The sequence below is a fragment of the Scyliorhinus canicula genome, chromosome 4 (assembly GCF_902713615.1).
Source record: "Scyliorhinus canicula chromosome 4, sScyCan1.1, whole genome shotgun sequence".
Classification (NCBI taxonomy): Eukaryota; Metazoa; Chordata; class Chondrichthyes; order Carcharhiniformes; family Scyliorhinidae; genus Scyliorhinus; species Scyliorhinus canicula.
Window position 1 is genome coordinate 96,000,493 of NC_052149.1, and position 21,322 is coordinate 96,021,814.

The following is a 21,322-nucleotide window of genomic DNA, read 5'->3' on the forward strand; positions in this document are numbered from 1 at the left end:
CAATGGGCCGAATAGCCAGTTTCTGTGCAATATGATTCTCTGACTACAGTGGCACCAGGTCATCTATTCCCATTACCCTCACTGACATGTGTGGTCCTTTAAACCAAACCAATGGAGTCCACTATTTTATCACCAAAACTATTGGATTATTGCAACTCCGACTTTTACATTTACATTGTACTAGCCTCACTTCCCTTATCTGACACAGGCCTCTGTGGTTATGTAACACTGATCACACAATGGACTAGTTCTAGATGAAAGCCAAATGTAATATTTCATGCATAATGAATTATCAGATTTTCTATCAAATTTAATACTTATTATGAAAACTATGGCCTTCCATATCAAAAACATTTCCACAACAAAAGCACGAAAGGTTTTGAAACTGCAGTTGGGTTCTTTCAAGTGGTACTTCCGCGTGGATGCATTACCAGGATAATGCATTTAATTGCACTAATTTGTCTTCATTTTAATTGAAAAGGAATCTTAATAGCTGCAGCGTTGATCATGGTATTAATCTAACAGTGTCCTGTTAGTGATAATTGGAAGATCAATTGAGATTTCAAAGATAAACGTGTATGGTCTTACAGAAGCAGTTTTTTATTAATCCTTTGTGAATTGTACCTTAGAAGCTGAGTGAGACTGAAACCATAGTCTATCTTAACATTAGGTCAAGTTAAATCTATTAACTTACAGATGGTGTGCTAGCAGCATTTGTTGATTGTGTAGAATCTGTTATATTCTCCGCTGTAAAGGAACCAACACTAATATGAAGACGGTACTATAATGTTGAAAATGTGTAACTTGTTAAAAATCTATCAAATACTAAGCAGAAATGACCAATTATTCTGTCAAAATGACTGCAGCTTGTGTGTGTGTAATGTATTTTCATTGCAGTTTTTTATTTCAAGGTGAAGGATTGGCCAGTTAATAATTCAAAATGCTTGAGTCAGCGAACAGATGTTAAACCTGTTAAACAAATTTTACTAATGTTGCAGATAGCTGTATTTTCAATGGAAGTGTCTGAATCAGTAAGACAACCCGACTGAACCCTGCCTTCCATTCACACAAAGCTGCCCTCTATGCATTTGTACCAAACACACAGCTCTCTTCATTGATAACCGGCTGCTGCTGAGATTCCAATAAAGAAATAAAGTCTGCCGACTTTTCACCAATATTAGAAACCTGAATATGGTCTCGTGGGCTAAGTGGTAACATTTCAAACGTGGTAACGTCGGATCCCAGCTGAAGCATCGAAGGAGCAGTGCAGCCTCATAGGGGAAGATGGTCGGTCGTCAGAAGAGACAGAAGAACACAGGACACACACCCTTTTCAAAGTAGCTACCCATTTCAGATAAGTTTTGACAGGATTGTGTGTTTCAGTAAAAAAAATTTAAATAATCTTTATTGGCACAAGTAGGCTTACATTAACACTGCAATGAAGTTACTGTGAAAAGCCCACCATCGCCACATTCCGCCGCCTGTTCGGGTAAACTAAGGGAGAATTCAGAATGTCCAAATTACCTAACAGCACGTCTTTCAGGACTTGAGGGAGGAAACCGGAACATCCGGAGGAAACCCACACAGACACTGGGAGAACGTGCAGACTCCACACAAGCAGTAACCCAAGCCGGGAATCGAACCTGGGACCCTGGAGCTGTGAAGCAACAGCGCTACCCACTGTGCTACTGTGCTGCCCATAAGTGAGTGAGTTAGTGAGTGATGAGAAAGTAACCACAAAGTTAGATTAAATATCAAATCCTGAGTAAGTAAATATGCAACTAGGTCCCGCACATCTGGTTCAAGTCTCTGCCTTGAACTCGGTGTCAGAGACCTTTGTGGAGGGCCTTGGTCAGCAGAAATCCACCCATCTAAGGTTTAGGCTTCCCAGGCAATTTCCACGTTAGTCTAGGAAGGACTTCCATGGGGTCCTGATGCACATCTCTCAGCATAAGTCCCATCTCTCAGCGCAAGTCCCACCACTCAATGCAAGTCCCACCTCTCAGCGCAAGTCCCACCACTCAATGCAAGTCCCACCTCTCAGCGCAAGTCCCACCACTCAATGCAAGTCCCACCTCTCAGCGCAAGTCCCACCACTCAATGCAAGTCCCACCTCTCAGCGCAAGTCCCACCACTCAATGCAAGTCCCACCTCTCAGCGCAAGTCCCACCACTCAATGCAAGTCCCACCTCTCAGCGCATGTCCCACCACTCAATGCAAGTCCCACCTCTCAGCGCAAGTCCCACCACTCAATGCAAGTCCCACCTCTCAGCGTAAGTCCCACCACTCAATGCAAGTCCCACCTCTCAGCGCAAGTCCCACCACTCAATGCAAGTCCTATATCTGACAATCTGAAGACAGGAAGGTTTGGGTCATGGTTTATCATGCTGGGCTGACATCACTCACAGGATAACCACAGCCAATGAGAAAGTCAATAGATGTGAACATTGCGCCAGTTGGTCTAACAGCTGTGACAAAAAGTTGAATTGGCACTATTCTTGTCATTGTGAGAGCACAAGCAGAACTGGCATACAGTTAGGGTATAACAGCTCTCAGACAGCAGAGGTTGAGATGCAGAACAAAGATCTATGTCTGTATGAAGTAAAGTAACCAATACTTATAAGTATATTAATGATGCCTTTAATACAAAACAGTTGAGTGTAGACATAGTTTAAACTTTAAAGTTAATCAGATCAATGCCACGATCTAATCCTGAATCACGATCTACAGAAACCAGCTACCACCTTTCTGAACCCGTCAAGGAATATAATTTTTGCATTTAAAAAAACTGGCAAATGTGTTCAGTTTTTTGATTGAAAACACACGATGCAAGAATGACAGAATATGTCATTGCATTAGGTACACACAACAGTAGCGGAATGATACATGGTTCTTTTGGCTTGTCTTTTCCAATAAAAAAGGGGAAAAGCTTTCCAAACACTCTTTCCTTTTAAAGACAGTATACCTTAAAATTAATTGCATCCCACTGTAGACAGATGTATTGGCCCTCTCTGCCTGCCTGAGTGAAGGTGCAGCCAAAGGCTGCCCTGTAGAGGGATCTTCATCTCTCATCCCTGCCCCCTACTCTCCCACAGTAGTGGCCTGCTGTCTTTTTCTGTTTCTTTTATTTAAAGATTTTAGAGTTGGTGGGAGGGCACTTACACGTTAAAGTGCCCTCTTAGTTACTTGCCCTCTAATGCAGGCTTCTGTTCTTCTCAAACTGAAAGGCCTCTGATTGGTTATCCAGCTTTGAGAATCTGCCTGCTGTCCTTAATTGGACAGGGAACTTGTCTGCTTTTAAATACGGTGGGGGTTGGGAAGGGCACTGCCTCCGTGAGGATCACAATGAGTGAGTGTTTCTCCTTGGGCTGGGTTCAGGAGCCAGAAACAGTCCTAGCTCCTGTTTCTGCATCGGCCCCACAAAGAGGGAAAATTCAGCTCGGGGGTGTCTGTCAGAATACCAATTAGACAACGTACTACCCTAATAATCAATGAAAATTAAATCCTCTTTGCAAATATTTTAGGTCTGCAAAGTAATTTTCTTTTTTAAGCATATATCACCAAAGTGGCGGCTGATTGTGTAAATCCAGGTTAAGTGGGACAAATAAATTGTGAAGATTTTATTTCCTGAAATTTTTTTTGATTTGTTTAATCACAAAGGAATTTCATTTAATTATTTTGCCTGTTTCCACATATTGCTTGGGTGGATGTTGCACAACATTGAGATGAATGAATGATTAATTTCCTTCTAACTTGCAGTGAATTCTCCCACTTGGCACTCCTTTTTCCTAGATTTGCTTTGATATGAAATGATATTAATGTTTTAAATCTCTATTATAACTTACTTAAGGGCCTTTTTCATACATTTTTACTCATGGTGGGTAAAGGGGCTGGTTTAGCTCACTCAGCTAAATCGCTGGATTTTAAAGCAGACCAAGCAGGCCAGCAGCACGGTTCGATTCCCGTACCAGCCTCCCCGGACAGGCGCCGGAATGTGGCGACTAGGGGCTTTTCACAGTAACTTCATTGAAGTCTACTTGTGACAATAAGCGATTTTCATTTCATTTTTTCATTTCATCCTTTACATTGGGTGACCAATCTCCCTCATGTCAATGGGAGATCAGTAAGTAACACAGAGCCTTGTCTTTCTGTTTCCTGAAAGCTTCAATGGGTGCATAGAAGTGCCTCAGAATAGTGTTGGTCCTTTATGAAGAAAATATATTAGAAACTGATGGCTAGATCGCTTGTGAGTTTTGTTGTTGCAAGTGAGTGACTTACTTTCAATTAACCACCAGTTCCCAATGTGTTGATATTCGTATAATAATCTAGCAGTATTTAATGTATTTTCGTTCTTCGGCCCATCATTTAGTTTTTTTATTACATTATTTTAATAATTGTTGATGCATTTAATAAACATGGCAGTTTTAAAGATGATTTTGTCATCCATTATATTTAAAAAGGTAGGCTATTCTAAAGTTTGACAAAGTAAGAATAGCTTAGCAATGGAAAGCATTGATATGTTGTTTTAAGCTTGTAAGAAGGAGCAAAACAGTAGAGAGCATAACATAAGGACATAAGGAAAGCATTATAGCCCTGGATACAGAAATGGCAAACCCTAAAGCTAAATGGAATGTTGGACATTACATTATGTAATGTCCAACATGAATGGTGTAATCCACCTTTGATTTGGAATAGTGCACACGAAATTCATGCCTCGTTCTAGCTCAAAAATGCTGAGCTCAAAGGCTGGCTTGTTAGAATCTGCAGCATAGGATAATTGGAGTGAGGTGTTAGACATTCCGCCAAGTGCTATTGATGGAAGGGGCCGTCCATTTAATCATGATGACTGGTCATCATGAATTATATATTCCTTCCTGGGATCCAAGGCAGGGAAAGCTCCACAAAAATGGGGAGAAAAAAGTCCAGAAAATTAGAGAAAACAACTGGAAATCAAATTTTATATTGCAGTCAGAGGAGAGAGGATGAGATTCTTGAAGGTGAACTCGAGGAGTGAAGTACAATATTTAAGGCAGAGACATCAAGGGTAATAATCTCAGAAGTACTGCTGAAATTATGCCCAGAGTGAAAAAAGATGAGATATTGTGACTTGAAATGGGGTAGAAGGGAGGGTTTCAAGTGCAGAGGGCACAAAGCCAAGTTCCGGAGCAAGGGAAGCCTGTTCAAAGGAGTATGAGACTGGTATTGATGACCTTGCAGCAAGAGTCCATTGGGAGTGAGGAGGAGTACTGTGATGGGAGGGACATGGTGGTTAACAGGCCAAAGAAAAATGTATCACTGTGAATGTTGCAACTCAAAAAAAGACAGCTAAACCAGAATTTGTGAGAGGATGAGTACATGGTGATACGAGAAGATTATAAAGGAAATTATTGCAGGGGGAAGTATGGAATTACTAGGCTACATGGAAATGAATTGCAAAAATACAAACTCCAAAGAGATAGAAAAGATAAGTTGATGGGAGGTGGGTGTTTTTTTTATATATGAGAAAGAAGACAATAATTAATAGAGATGGATAAATCTTGACCGGGTTCAATTAAAGTTAAATGACTGTGGATTGATGCAAGTATCATAAAATAAAAAATATTCACTCATAGTATAATCCATCATACCAAGTAGAAATACTAGACTGGGAACTTAATATTCAGATATGAGGAGTTCATGTGCAAATGTAAATGTTTAATATTTGAATTCGAACAAGTATCGATAATGAGTATGAAATTATATTCCTGTACGTCTTAAATGATATGGAACCAGATGTTTATGGCTGAAATTCTACTTGATTTAAGAGCGTGAGCTTTTTAGAAACAGCAGTGTTGCGCATAGAGTGATGTTTGCAATTGACTAGAGAAAGGTGAGAGTATATCTGAGAGCCTCCAGTTTAAGGAGTGCATTTTGCAGGTGAGGTGAGCACTATAACCACACACGTGGAGGTACACAGAGGATACATCCGTACAAAATACATTGCAGAGACGACAAAAGAATAATATCCAAATGGGAAATTGAAGTGAAGCAACTAGTGACATAAATTAGGAAGTGATGGGAAAATGAACCTTTCCTCAAGCATAATTCCACAAGTGGATTAGAGTGTAGTGAGTGGAAGGGGTGAGGATAAACAAAAGTATGATAAATCAATTGGTATGACCACAAGTTCATTAAAGGAGCAAAGGATGGGAGGTAAATGGGCAAGTTAGAATTTAATACTTTACTTGGGTGGCATTGGGAGAGCATTGCCAGCCTCAGGGTGATAATACAGGCAGATTCCACAGGGAGATGCACAGATATTTTTGTGAATGATGCAATGGTATTTCTTTCAACATTGGTTCTGGCCAATATCTCTTCTGATCCTGTATGTTCCTATATTTCTGTGTTTTCTGGACATATTTGGTGGCTACATCTTGTAACTGGAATGAGCAGACCTTCTGATGGCTCCTATAGTGTATAAGCAACCAGTAAATGCAAATCAGTGCCCTAGTGACATATTATTGCGACAATTGTCTTTAGAATTCTATTTGGCATAGTTAGACCATTAATTTTTTCGTGAGTGTGTTTGTGCAAACAATGCAGCAGCACCCATAATTGAAATCAATTCTGGATTAGTTCATTCTTCAACTACATTGTTCTATCTGCAGACACATTTGGTGCAGCACCAAACAACATTCTTAACAGATGTAAGACCCAGTATAATTTTAATTCTTGCGTGTCTTACAATGGTCTGACAGCTGTGATGCAGTCAGCTTTCTACACTCCACTGCCACAGCAATTAATTTCAACAGCTTTATAGGAAAAAGGGTGCTTGCACATATCTGACATGTTTTTAAATATATCCAAATCATTATTTTCCCATAGGAATTTCCACTTGCAATTATTATGGTACTTCACATTTTCTCTTATTCATCCCGGTTTTATTCTTATAGTTTTTACATTTTCTTTTGAACAACATTGGCATTTTAAACATAAAATCAATACTTTTTTGCCTCAGTAATTGACTGATAAGTTTATGATTTAGTGCAAGTTTCTCTTCAGAAAATGACAGTAATTTAATTTGAACAATGAAATAACACTGACTGTTCCCTCTTGCAAATGTCGACCAGTACAACTACTGATCTTTTCCTATTTTTCTGCTCTTCTTTAATTTTAATCCCGTTGACTATTACATTTTGCACCAATATAGCCACGTCCATTTACAGTAAATGCATCACCTCAGTCCAACCTTTAAGCATATAAAACACTTCCGTCATAAAAACAAACTGTCCTTGTTCCAAATCTTGTCTCATTGTGTCATTGTATATTTAGATTTGTGAGATTTCACATATCATTATCCATTCTAAAAATAGCAAAAACATTAGATGTGGGCTAGCTTTATCCAGCACATTCCGAAAAGGTACACTTCTACTTCTGACCCTTTCTTACAGTTTTAGCAAGCGTATGGTTTACCTTGTGCGAACAAAGATCCTCCTTTTAGTGAAAGTACTGTAATCCATAGGCGGCATAAGCTGAGGAGCGGTCGTTTTTCCATTCTAACAGTGCATTGCTGTACAACTTGAAAAGCAACTCCAAAATTTCAAGAGATATCCTTGAAGAAATCGGCCCTGGGAACTTAACAGCCTTTAACCATGAACCACTCAGTACTGCACAATTAGTTGCCTGTACTTGGGGCTAATGTAAAAAGCTGCTTCACCTTGGAACTCCATGATACTAGGTATCTCTTTTCTAACTAATTATCCTGGATGCCTTTGCTGTTAATACACAAATTTTAAAAAGCGTGAGATAAGTTGCAAAGAGATCCACCTTCCTTGCAGTTAGCCTGATTTCCTGTTTCACTGGTCGTTTCTGTCTGAAGCTTTGAAAAAACTAGCAATTTCTGTAAGGCGCTGTGCGATACCTGGCTCGAGTGTCAGGTTACAGCCACACCTGAACCCTGCAGCTAATACCTTAACCCGTGATGTGATCGACAGTTAGGCCCCCATTGCTGTCTTTGGCTGGCCTTAAAAAGTTGTTTTAATATTTTAATTAAAAATATCATCGTGTTTTTTTCCCCAGAATAGCAGTGTTGTTGTATATTAAAAATACTCTCTGTCTATATATTATTGAATTATATATGTCAAAGTGACAATAAACGGATTCTAAATAAAAGTTCATTGCTCTGCCTTTAGTGGCTTTTTCAATCCATACATTATGGTACCCTGGGATGGAATTTGTAGCTCTGTAATTCCATAAAGGTGTTGCTAAATATACAAATTGTTATAAATAGATAAACCCATCTGAAAGCACGATAGCAGCTCCCACAAAGCAGGAGCAATGGAAAAATAATAGAACATAGAACAGTACAGCACAGAACAGGCCCTTCGGCCCTCGATGTTGTGCCGAGCAATGATAACCCTACTCAAACCCACGTATCCACCCGTAACCCAACAACCCCCCCCTTAACCTTACTTTTTAGGACACTACGGGCAATTTAGCATGGCCAATCCACCTAACCCGCACATCTTTGGACTGTGGGAGGAAACCGGAGCACCCGGAGGAAACCCACGCACACACGGGGAGGATGTGCAGACTCCGCACAGACAGTGACCCAGCCGGGAACCGAACCTAGGACCCTGGAGCTGTGAAGCATTTATGCTAACCACCATGCTACCGTGCTGAATAAGAGATGATCAAATAGGTTTTGGAATTCCAGCTATTTTCCCTAATTTTGTCCAGCTATATTAGAGAAAACCAAATATGTTCTTTATTCATCATTTGTGTGAATGCCAGTGCTATTCATCCACAATTTCTATATGCTGAAATCTCACTTTTTAAAATTTTAATATTGACAAATTGAGCAACTGACAATCTTGTTGCCAATCACACAATTTCCCAGGGCATTTTTAATCTGTTTTTCCACAAACCGGTTCAGATCCATTGTGACATAATTTGTTATTTCAATGGTGGTAAAACAGAAAATTGATGAAATATTGTTAACATTTTGAGTACAGATAATTGACACAACTTTAACTTTGTTCAAGTGAATTGTTTTGAATGGGTTAAAATTGGGTGCAATATTTATTGAAATTAATATATACACACTTTAACAATATTCTCTTTTCCCATGTACATTTTAGTACCATTTTTCATGCTGCCCATATTTGCACACACACATTAAAGAGGTTACCAAACTAATAGCCTCTGACCTTGCCACAGTAAATATACAGCTGGTCCAATTCAATTTCTGGTCAATGGTAAACCCTAGCATGTTGATAGCTTGCACCAAGTCAAATGGCACACCGTGGTTGCACAGATAGGTCAGCCTATGAAGGCAGAAAGGAAACTGAATTGAGGCTGTGGTGTAGAGTTTTAGTTGGGATCTGAGGAGAAGGGCCAATGTTAATTCAGATAAATTTCTACCTAATCTAGGATTTGAAGTCGGGCCAGCAGCCAAAGAGAGCAGTGGTCATGAAGTTCATGAGATTTGTCAAGAGGTCAAGCTGGGGCTCAAGCTTGATGTTCATAATGTACTTCAGTCCTGCGCTGTAATGTTCTATGTTCTATATTACAATTGTTCTCTGATCAGTTGATAATAAAGCTCTCTCACTATGCAAATACAACAGCAACTACTTCATTGAAGCACACAGCACAAATGGGAGTTATTCAGTCTATCATTCCCATGTCAACACTTTGAAGGAACCACCTATTAATCTCACTTTCCTGTTTACACTCGTCAAAGAATCTCAGAGCTAGTGCAGTGTAGAACAGGGTTTTTCAAAGTCAGGGTCACAACCTGCTGGAGACTCACGGAGCAATCAGTCCCGCCATTCATGCGGTGGTACCGATTGCGGGAGAAGCGCCAAACAGCCGCCACCCCGGCTTTTACATTTAGAATTGCAGCCGCTGCAGCCTTCAAAATGGAGATACAGAATCTGCAGGAGAGAGCTGCTCAGGAAAGTCCAGGGCAGGACAAGAGCCATGGTAGTGTTAAGAGCTTCAGGTGTCCGGTTAATGGCCCTAGAAAAAGAAACTTAACTCGGAACAAAGAAGTTTAAAGATGATTTCTTGATGTATGGTTTTCTCGGTTGTGACAATGCAAATAAGGAAGCAAAGCCTATGGGCGGAATTCTCCGCTCCCGGGAAAAATCGGGAAGGCCGTCATGAACTCGGCCGAGTTTCACGACGGCCTCGGAGGCCGCTCCTCTCACCTTATTCACCCCCACCCGGGGGGCGATGAGCGGCGCTCCGTTATTCTCGGCCGCCGGGCCTTGATGCTTGCGTGAAGGCGGCGCGCCGAGAATGACGCGGCCGGCGCGCCTAAGTGACGTCAGCCGCGCATGTGCAGGTTGGCCGGCTCCAACCCACGCATGTGTGGCTGACGTCACAACGGCTGACGGCTCAAACCCGCGCATGCACGGTGGCCGTCTTCCCCTCCGCTGCCCCGCAAGACGTGGCGGCTTGATCTTGCAGGGCGGCAGAGGGGAAAGAGTGCATCGCTTTGAGATGCCGGCCCGACGATCGGTGGGCACCGATCACGGGACAATCCCCTCCTGAGCACGGCCGTGGTGCTCACTCCCCTCTCCGCCCCCCCACAAGCTTCAAACGGGCCTTTGGCACCCATGTTCACGATGGCAGCGACCAGGTGTGGTTGCCGATGTTGTGACCCGGTCGTGAATGGCAGGCACTCGGCCCATCCGAGCCAAGAATTGCCGGTCGCCGTGAAAAACGGCAAACGGCGATTCTTCCGGAGCGGGGGGTGGGAGAATCGCAGGGGGGTGCCAGGTGTGTGTGAAATGAGTCACCCAGCCCTCCCACAATTCTCCCACCCGGCGTGGGGAGCGGAGAATTGCGCCCTATGTGTGTAACATGCAGGGAAGTACTGGCAAATGAGAGAAGTTTCAGAATTTGAAACAGGAGTGGTGTGTGAAAAATTCCTTTGAGGTTGAGACCCAGAGTCAGTTATTAACTTAGAGCTGATTCGAAATTAAAAGAATGCGCTGCTGCAGCTTCCTTGTGATGCCACATTAAAAAACTGCCAAAGGCCCATGAGGCTGAGAGCATTCTGGTGTGGCATCTCCCAGGAATATTCAACGTTGAGTAAAACATGCATTTTGTTGCAATTGCCCTTCATGATGACCTACATGTGGTTGGATTTCCCATTTTCATGAAGATGAAGCAGCAAAAAGAAATTGGCTGAAATCTGCACCTGATATTCTCATTGCCTTCTGCTCCTTATCTCCAGCAATGACTAATCAGACTACAGGAGGGAGATAAATCACTTGGTTGCATGGTGTACCGAAAACAACCTCTCTCTAAATGTCAGAAAGACCAAGGAACTGATCATCGACTTCAGGAAGGGTAACACGACACACACACTCGCCTGCATCAATGGCTCCGAAGTGGAGATGGTCGATAGCTTTAAGTTCCTGGGGGTCACCATCACCAACAGACTGTCCTGGTCCACTCATGTTGATGCAACAGTCAAGAAAGCCCAACAACGTCTCTACTTCCTACGAAAGCTAAAGAAATTTGGCATTTCTGCATCGACTCTCACAAACTTCTACAGATGTGCAATAGGGAGCATCCTATCCGGCTGCATCACAGCCTGGTATGGCAAATGCTCGGTCCGAGATCGCAAGAAACTGCAGGGAGTGATGAACTCAGCCCAACGTATCACACAAGCTTGCCACCCCCACATTGATTCAGTATACACTCCCGCTGCCTCGGGAAGGCTGACAGCATTATCAGGACCCCTCCCACCCAGACATTGTCTACTTCCAAAGCCTTCCCTGAGGCAGAAGGTACAGAAGTCTGAAGACTTGCACATCCAGACATAGGAAAAGCTTCTTCTCCACAGTTACAAGACTCCTTAACGACTCCCCCTCGGACTGATCTGTTCCCTATAAGGACACTATTTAAGACACCCTATGTTGCTCTTGCTCATGCATTTGCTTTGTTTGGCCCCTTCTTCCGCACTGCAACCAATCACTGTTTGTCAATGTACCATTTGTCAATGTTCTCTGTTGATTATTCTGTTGTCTACTATGTACGTATTGTGTACGTTCTTTTGGCCGCAGAAAAATGCTTTTCACAGTACTTCGGTGCATGTGACAATAAATTAAATCAAATCAGATCCTTTGAACCAGATGCAAGTGAGATTGTGAGGACAAAGCAGTATCTTGAAGAACATGGGAGTACTTCCCAGTGACCTAACCAATGTTTATCCCTTTTTAGTGCTGCTTACAGCACTAAAACTGGTTATCAGGTCCTGGCTGTTTATGTTGTGAAAGGTGCAAGAGAAAAGCTGCTTTCTTCTATGACTGAATTGTATTATGTGTGAGGTGACCGAGCTGCAGAACTTATATAAAAAAACACACGCTGGCCTTACTATTACCTTGCTGGAGGAAAATAATCACTGATGACACTGGACACAGCAGTTCACACAGTTGAAGCATGGGGACTACCCTACTAATGATTGTTCTCTGGTCACTCTGGATGATGTTCTTAAGAGCTAATCTTCCGTTAATACAATTAATATATTGTCAGCCTACACTGTATTTTGGCAAATCAAGCAACATCGTCTTGTGGCAGTCTCAGGCATTCCATACTGACAACGCTGGTTTATTGATAATTATATGTGAAAGAAGAACTGATTCTGGTTTCACAAGTATCTTTGGACATTACATGGAATCATCCAATCACAACTACAGAAAGTAACAGCATTTCATTTTCAAACTTTGCAACTATTCCCAATTATAAACTTCCTGTAACGAAAATTGACTTCTCCTTTGTTAAATTTCACCTCCTCACTCATGCATCTGCCAGGGATTTCTGGACTAATCAACATTCTGGGGTTTACTATTGATCAGAAACTGAACTGGACGAATCATTAATCTTTAATAATCTTTATTGTCACAAGTAGGCTTACATTAACACTGCAATGAAGTTACCGTGAAAAGCCCCCAGGTGCCACATTTCGGCGTTTGTTCGGGTACACTGAGGGAGAATTCAGAATGTCTAAATTACCTAACAGCACGTCTTTCAGGACTTGTGGGAAGGAACCGGAGGACCCAGAGGAAAGCCACACAGCCATGGGGAGAATGTGCAGACTCCACACAGTGACCCAAGGTGGGAATCGAACCTGGGGCCCTGGCGCTGTGAAGCCATAGTGCCAACCACTGTGCTATTGTGCTGCCCACATTAATACTGTGGCTACCAGGGCAGGTCAAAGGCTAGGAATCCTACAGAGTAACTCACCTCTTGACCCCCAAAGCATGTCCACCATCTACAAGGTGCAAGTCAGAAGTGCAATGGAATACTCTCCACTTGCCTGGTTGAGTGCAGCTCCAACAGCACTCAAGAAGCTCAACACCATCCAGGACAAAGCAGCCACTTGATTGCTCCCCTTCCACAAACATTCAAACCTTCCACCACCGATGAACAGTGGCAGCCGTGTGCACCATTTACAAGATGCACTGCAGTAACTCAACAAAGTTCCTTAGACAACACCTTCCACTTCCATCTAGAAGGACAAGAGCAGCAGATACCTGGGAACCCCATCACCTGGCGGTTCCCCTCCAAGTCATTCACCATCCTGACTTGGAAATGTATTGCCGCTCCCTCACTATCGCAGGGGCACCATCCTAGGTCTCCCTTCCTCACAGCATAGTGAGTGTGCCTACACATGAAGGACTGCAACGGTTCAAGAAGGCAACTCGCCACAACCTTCTGAAGGGCAACTAGGGATGGGCAATAAATGCTGGCCTAACCAGTGAGGCCCACATGTCGTAAATGAATTTCAAAAAACTAAAGTGCATCAGTGGAAGGAAAAACTAAATGGAGCTAACATTGGCCTGTGATCTTGCTCTAATGTGAGAATGGATAGGTTTTTGGAGGTGTGAATATCTTGAGTGCATACACAGTACAAAAAAGGGGAACTAATTCCAAACACGTTCAGGAATGCTCACCTATACTTTACATTTTCTGAAAGCATTTGTGTGTTAAGAAACTCAACAGAAGAATCATAACAAATTCAGTGACTGCCTACTGATATTGCTGCTGCTCAAATGTGATTCACTGCATGTTGTTTTACTGAGAGCTATTGGGATCGCTTGGTGGCATAATGAGCCACTTTTGAAGTGGTTAACCCATATCACTATCATCAAATTTGTTTCTAACCAGATACAAGTCTCTACGATAAAACACCCTCTGAAATGTGTATTCACCCGCTTCAAGATTTGTTTGTGGTCACAAACTGTGTGGATGTTAATTAGTTGCATTCCTTTATCTTACATGCCATAGAATATTCCACATATTGGTGAACAGTGGGTTTACTCAATGCATTCTTGTAACTCGAGAATGCACTTCTTTTGGAACAGCCTGTTGGTCTCTCCTCCCCTGCTGCTGCTGTTGTTGCTGCTGGTTACTGATGCTAATGTTAATATCTTCATCAGCTGATCATATATCAGCTGGGTGCACCTGGAAAGAGCCTATTTTTACTTGTTGATGATAGTACTCTGCAGGTTTTGATTTAATCCAGCTCCAGGATATAGAACAATACATCTACACCCTGCTTGCTGAAGCACAGCCCCTTCATCTATTGTTTCACTGTGAAATTGAGGTTGATCTGTTGAACAGTAGACATTTTGCCTGGAATAACATTGAATCCTGGAGGTCCTCAAATAGCCATTGGTCTCCCTAGTTATCATCTTCCTCTTGCTCCCGAACATATTCAGTGAAGTCCAGCCCGCTGTAATACACCATTGTTGCTGTCTGAATTGAAACTGTTGAGCCCCTCTTAAAATGATCTCCCCCACTTTTCCATGCTAGACCTATGTTGACCATCCCATTGCCGTAACAACATATTTATGGTGGCTGTTATAAGTGAGATATAAGATGAAAGGCATGCATGAATAATACTGTTGCATCCCCTTTAATCAGTATCCACAAACCTCTTCCTGAGCCAAAAAATAACAATGGTCCTGGATTTCTGAATTATGGAGTCACAGAAATTTAGTGTGAGATAGGCCTTGTTGCTGTTTTCCTTGTACCCTAAACAATCATAGAAATAGTGGAATGAGTTAAAGCAGTTAGGTCCATTAAGACGTTTTGAAAGTGTGGGAAAAGAAATATACTGATGCTTCAATGACACAACCACAATAAACACAATATGTGTGCACAGAGTAACTTTGTATGCTTTTTTTACATATACACATTTACCATTAAACAAAAGCAGAAGGACAGAGACAGAAATGCAGCAATGATGATTGTGTTTATTAAGTCTTCTTATGATAGCAGTGGGCATATGCCCCAAAGGTATGGATTCTAGTACATACAGAAAAAAGCAGAACACAATCATGTGTATTAGGAACGCGGGGAGTTGTTAATCTTATGGAATCATGTCAAATGATAATGTGGTTTAGTCAAGAAAACACAGACAGAGAAATAAAGTAATGAGATATGGAATGTTAGAAAGGATTGATAAAAGTTAACAATAAACAATAAATGGTAAGCTACAAGAAATCAAGTCAGTGCACACTCTTACTTTCTAGATTTTGTGGCTATGAAGGAATGTTATAGTTTCGGGTTGCTGAAAATATATTAAGTAAATCTCTGTACAAACTGTGGGATAAGGACAAGCGCAACTTGAGTGACCCAGGTATTCCCGTGTCTTTTATTCTGTTTCAGTAAACCAGTGATCATAGTTAATTTTGTGTGGGACTTCATAATTTCCTTGGTCTGTGTTTTCTGACCAGGGCAGCTCCATTACATATAGGAACATAAGAAGTAGGTACAGGAGCCATGCTGTAGAACCCATTGAACTTGCTCCAGCATTACATGAAAATCATGCTTTCTTTATTTTGCCTTTTTATAATTCACCTTTAGTCAAAAATATAACGTACAAAACAGGAAAAAATATAAAATATTTCTAGCACAAGCATATATAAAATGCATCTATGAAATAAACATTGGTCAGAACATTTCAAACCTTAAATATAAATAGTTAACGAGGTAGTGCTTAACATAACCACTGTGCTTAGATTTATAAAATTGTTCAAATCTTGTTCAAAAACAAAGCAGCAACAAGAACTGGTATATAATTTACAAGAATTGTAAATCACTTATTGATCAGTTTTAACCCACTGGCAAAATAGTGAAGTGGAAATCAAGAAGGTTTTGGTAAGTTAGATGGACATTTTAGATACTTTGCGGACTTATTGCAACCACCATCAAAGGAATGCATGCTCTTACTCGTAGATGATTATTGCAAATTGTAGGCAGTGTTTCCATATTTCATAGGACTGAGATACTTATGGTGTGCTTAGTTAACAATGATTGTATCTTTTGCCTGTAAATGCAGTCTGAATGTGACATCAGTGCTCGACCTGAGACCATAATCAAATGGAGTGGGACTCCTTCAAGGAGATAGTTTCATTCCATTTAATCTTGGAGTGAGTTTGATAATCCCGATTTACAGTGAAACCACTTTGCACCAATGCTAGGCTTATTCTCTGAATGAATACTGAAAGCAAAATCGTTTCAGCCTACTTTGAGAATAAAATGTAGCCTTGTACAAACTCTCCTGAAAGCATTAAAATGTTCTGCAGCAGTCACTATTTGTGATGCAGTTGAAACTTGATAAAATATTTTGGTGTGAGTCAGCATTCCCTATGTATAATTTAATTTTCTGTATTCCTCGAGTTAGTTCCCCTTTGTTAGCTACCATCTGTACTTAAAGCACAAATCATACCACAATGCAACAGAGAAGGAGGCCATTCATTCCATTGTGCTTGTGCTGGCATTTTGAAAGAGTTACCCAATTAGTCTTACGACCCTGTACTTCTCACAGCCCTGCCTGCTTTGGGCATCCAGCAATTCTGAAAAATATCCATATCCCAAAGTCCTGTACCTGAGTACAGGTACAAGCAGATATTGGGAGATCACTTCATGACGTTTGAGCACGCTGCACCACCACACTACCTTTTGTAATTCAATGTATTCTTATTAAACATCAGAAAAAGATTGAACAATCTGGGACTCTCTTCCCTTGAAAAAAGAAGACAGAGATTATCATAGAATTTACATTGCTGAAGGAGGCCATTTGACCCATCGAGTCTGCACCGGCTCTTGGAAAAAGCATCCTATTTAAGCCCACACCTCCACCCTATCCCCGTAACCCAGCAACCCCATCTAACTTGAGGGCAATTTAGCATGGCCAATCCACTTAACCTGCACATCTTTGGACTGTGGTTGGAAACCAGATCACCCGGAGGAAACCCACGCAGACATGGGGAGAACATGCAGACTCCGCACAGACAATGACCCAAGCGGGAATCAAACCTGAACCCTGGCGCTGTGAAGCCATAGTGCTAACCACTATGCTACCGTGTTGTCCCAGATGACCTGGCTGTTAAAATTATGCAGGCACTGGTCCAAAACTGGGGATCATAAACATAAAATAGTCACAAATACATCAAATTCAGGGGAAACTATTTAAACTTGAGAGGCAGTGAGAATAAAGGAATAGGATAGTCTGAATGGGTGAGGTGAAGTAAAGTGGGAGAGGGTTACTGTGGAGCATTAACATTGACCAATTAGGGTAAGTGGCCTATTTCTATGCTGCAATATTTTATTGTAATTTTATTTGTTCTAATAAACAAAAAGATGCCTTTATATATAAGCATCAAATCTTTGGAAATGTCACAAAAACAGCTTGAGCTCTACTCCACATTTTACAAGCTTGCAAAATCTGATCAGCTTGGAGTTAATTCTGCACCATTAAATTTAAAAAATTTTTTTTTCTTAAAGTGGACCTAAATAGATCCAAGAAAAATGGGTTTTGTGTACTCAAGATCTGAACCTTTTTAAAAATTTAGAGTACCCTATTCATTTTTTTCCAATTAAGGGGCAATTTAGCGTGGCCAATCCACCTACTCTGCACATCTTTGGGTTGTGGGGGCGAAACCCACGCAGACACGGGCAGAACGTGCAAACTCCATGTGGACAGTGACCCAGAGCCGGGATCGAACCTGGGACCTCGGCGCCATGAGGCAGCAGGGCTAACCTACTGTGCTGCCCTCTCAAGATATTAACCTGCTAAAACAGGATTGCACCATAGTGTTCAACTACGGAGTAAAAGTGCATTTTTTAAATTGAACCATAATACATAAGTTTTAATGAGCTAATTCATCCATTTTTAATTGTTAATCAGTTTTAGCTGAAAGAGAACTGTTGAACCTAATAATTAAAACTGTTAAACATGAAGAAAAGATAAATAGTTGATCATTCCATGCAGTGATGTGTATCATGGGAATGCCAAGAATTTTAAACTTCCTGTAATTCTTCCTTTTTCTTAAACCTGCAGCGGAAACTAAATTTTAATCAAGTAATCCCTATATTTATGTATTTCTAAACTGCAGCAAGGTAAGCAATCTTTTAGTTTAAAACCATCAAATGCTGGATATACTCAACAGGGTCGGTAGCATCTCTGGAGAGAGGAACAGAGTTAATGGGCGGAATTTAAAAGCCACAGTGAAGGCCCCATCCACCAGCCAGAAAGCCAGAGGCAACCATGCCGCAGCCATTCCCGGGAACCTCAGTGGCCAGTTACCAGCATGCTTTAGGGCTCGGGAGGCCTCCAAGAGAAGGATTTCACCTCCGAAAGCTACCAGCTAATTGGAGGTCTGATAGCTCTTCTTTCTCTCCAGCGGCACTAGGGCATGGCCACTGCTGGGGCTGCAGTACATCAGGACAAGAAATAGCAATGGAGTCCATGGAGGACAGGTAAGTGGGGTGGCCTGGTTTGGGTGAGCCATACAGCTTGCGGTGAGGCATTGGTATGGAAGACAAGGGGCGTCTTGCTGTGGCGATGACCCTTGCCATTGATGGGCCTTCTGTGGCCCACAGGTCACCAGAGTATAACTGGTATGAGGCTCTTGATTAGATACCGAAGGATAGGGAGGTTAGCATCAACCATCCCCACCCCCAACTTAAGCAGGGTTCGTGGGGAAGGCGATGGACTCTCCATGTTGCCAAGCCCTACCTGATTAAATGGTCCTCCAGCTCCCAGCTTATTTTGGGCAATGGGGTGTAACTTAAATTCTGCTCCATTTTTTCAGATGGTGATCTTTCATCAGAACCGGAAAAAGCTTTTAAGCAAATAAAACCGGGGAGGGTGGGAACAGGAACACAGTAAAAGGTCTGCCCGAGGGAGAGAAAACAGCAGAGATTAAATGACCAGAGCCTTGGTGGTTCAAGGACAAAGGGAGGGTATTGAAGATGCGTCTATGGAGGAGGCTATGAATGGCAGATTTTTGAACAGCTGCCATTCAAAAGCATAAACAACAAAAAACAAGATTGTAAAACTAAAACCTGCAAAGAGGAAAGAAAAATAATGGCGTGGGGGTGGTGGAGGGGCGGGGGGGGGGGGGGGGGGGAGGGGGGGGGGGGGGTGGAGGATACAGTGGTTACAGCTTGCAGACCGTTATCTGAGACATGTACACTCTTCACAAATGCTACCTAACCGGCTGAGTGTTTTCAGCATTTTTCAATTTTAATTTCAGATTTCCAATATCTGCAGTATTTTGTTTCATTCTTTTCTGTTTTAAAATATCTAATGCAAAATGTTCACAAAAAAAAACTTCCCCCAGATAATCTGGAGGAAATACATGTTATGTATTTTGAAAGCCAAAAGGGACTTTGCGTTTTCCCGAGGTAAATAAAAACTTTCTTCACAAGTTGTTTCTAAACAGTGTGAAATATCAAGAGCAATACTGGCATATCATAACTGTGCCATCCTTTTTTTAGATTAACTGAACCATTGATTTGGTTATTCAAAAGCTTCAACCCCACTCCATTGCTGGTTCGTCATCCATTCGTATAATGAGGTAGGAAAGAAGCTGAAAAAGATGCTGCCAGAGTAATAAAGAGATGAAAAAGGAGAGATCGCTTACATCAAATTCACAACGGTCACCAGCAAAGCTTATGTCGCAAATGCAATGGAATGCGTTGGGTAGGTTTTGGCAGTAACCTCCATTAAGACAAGGGCCCGATTCACATTCATTAATGTCGACTTCACACCTGCAGGATGTTCAGAAGGAGATTTGAAATAAAACATTAATAAAAACCAAGAAACGTTGGAAATACATAATCGGTCAGACAGCATCTGAGGAGAGAGAAAGTGTTGGTGTTTCAGGTTGATGACCTTGCATCAGGACGTAGACTCTGTTTTTCCACAGATGTTGTCTGACCTGCTGATTGTTTCTAACATTTTATTCATTTATTTCAAATAAAACATTTGAAGTGGATTTGTTTATTCTGGTGTTTATGGAATACTGCCCTTTTGGGTTTTATTCAGTCAGCACTCTGAGCCAAAAGTAACCTAAATGAAAGTGATCTCTAAAATAGAACATAGAGTGTAGAAGGAGGCCATTCGGCCCATCAAGTCTGCACCGACCCACATAAGCCCTCACTTCCACCCTATCCCTGTAACTCAATAACCCAGCCTACCCTTTTTGGACACTAAGGGCAATTTAGCATGGCCAATCCACCTACCTTGCATGCTTTTGGACTGTGGGAGGAAACCGGAGCACCCGAAGGAAACCCACACAGATACGGGGGGAACGTGCAAACTCCACACACACAGTGACCCAGCAGGGAATCGAACCTGGGACCCTGGCGCTGTGAAGCCACAGTGCCATCCATTTTTGCTACCGTGCTGCAGTTGGCAGGGATAGGTAACTCTGGCTACCCTAAGTTTTTGCTTGAATAAGATCTCTATGGATTGGCACTGAGTACATAAGGCTAGATGATCAGATAAACATAGTTACTTCTTAACAGAATGAACTGGTGAAATTCGACCTAAAGATCTAATACTCTTCTATTTGTTGCTTTTTATTTAATTCTCAAACCATTGTCTACCAATGTATTATGGAGTGTTACAAATTAGAATCTTTAGAGTACAGGAGTGCTGGTCATTTCTCTATGTGCTTTCAGTATCTTATAATTTGGGGTCTCAGTATCTTTGGGGTATGCCCACATTATCTATCTAACTGTAAAACTACTTTGGTATCCGTTTGGAGATTCATGCCTTTCATGTGTACCAGTGAGCGTTTTCTTAATTCTTTCAAAGATTGACTGAGAAAACACTTGTTAAGAAAAAGCTTGATATGAATCATGTGGCTGCTTCATTTCACAGCAAGTGAATGTACAGAGTAAGTTATCATCAGACTCACTTGGATCTGTACAATTTGTCTTCATGCTATAATATAAATAATGAACACATTATGCTTCCTCCACATCAGCGAGTCATCTGGCTTGAGTTGAACAAAATAACCTTTAA

General features: G+C 41.6%; 1 protein-coding gene across 8 annotated transcripts in view; it reads right to left on the minus strand.

Moving 5' to 3' along the window:
• Positions 1-21,322, minus strand: part of crb1 (crumbs cell polarity complex component 1) — a 210,470-nt gene that overhangs the window by 7,773 nt on the left and 181,375 nt on the right. For 6 of the 8 annotated variants that reach the window (XM_038794863.1, XM_038794862.1, XM_038794865.1 and 3 more), the window contains exon 11: positions 19,935-20,061. In XM_038794863.1, the coding sequence (XP_038650791.1) occupies positions 19,935-20,061 (127 nt within the window). Of the gene's footprint in view, positions 1-694; positions 748-17,252; positions 18,341-19,934; positions 20,062-21,322 lie in introns of those variants that run through there. The other 2 variants (XM_038794867.1, XM_038794868.1) reach the window with 2 other exon arrangements.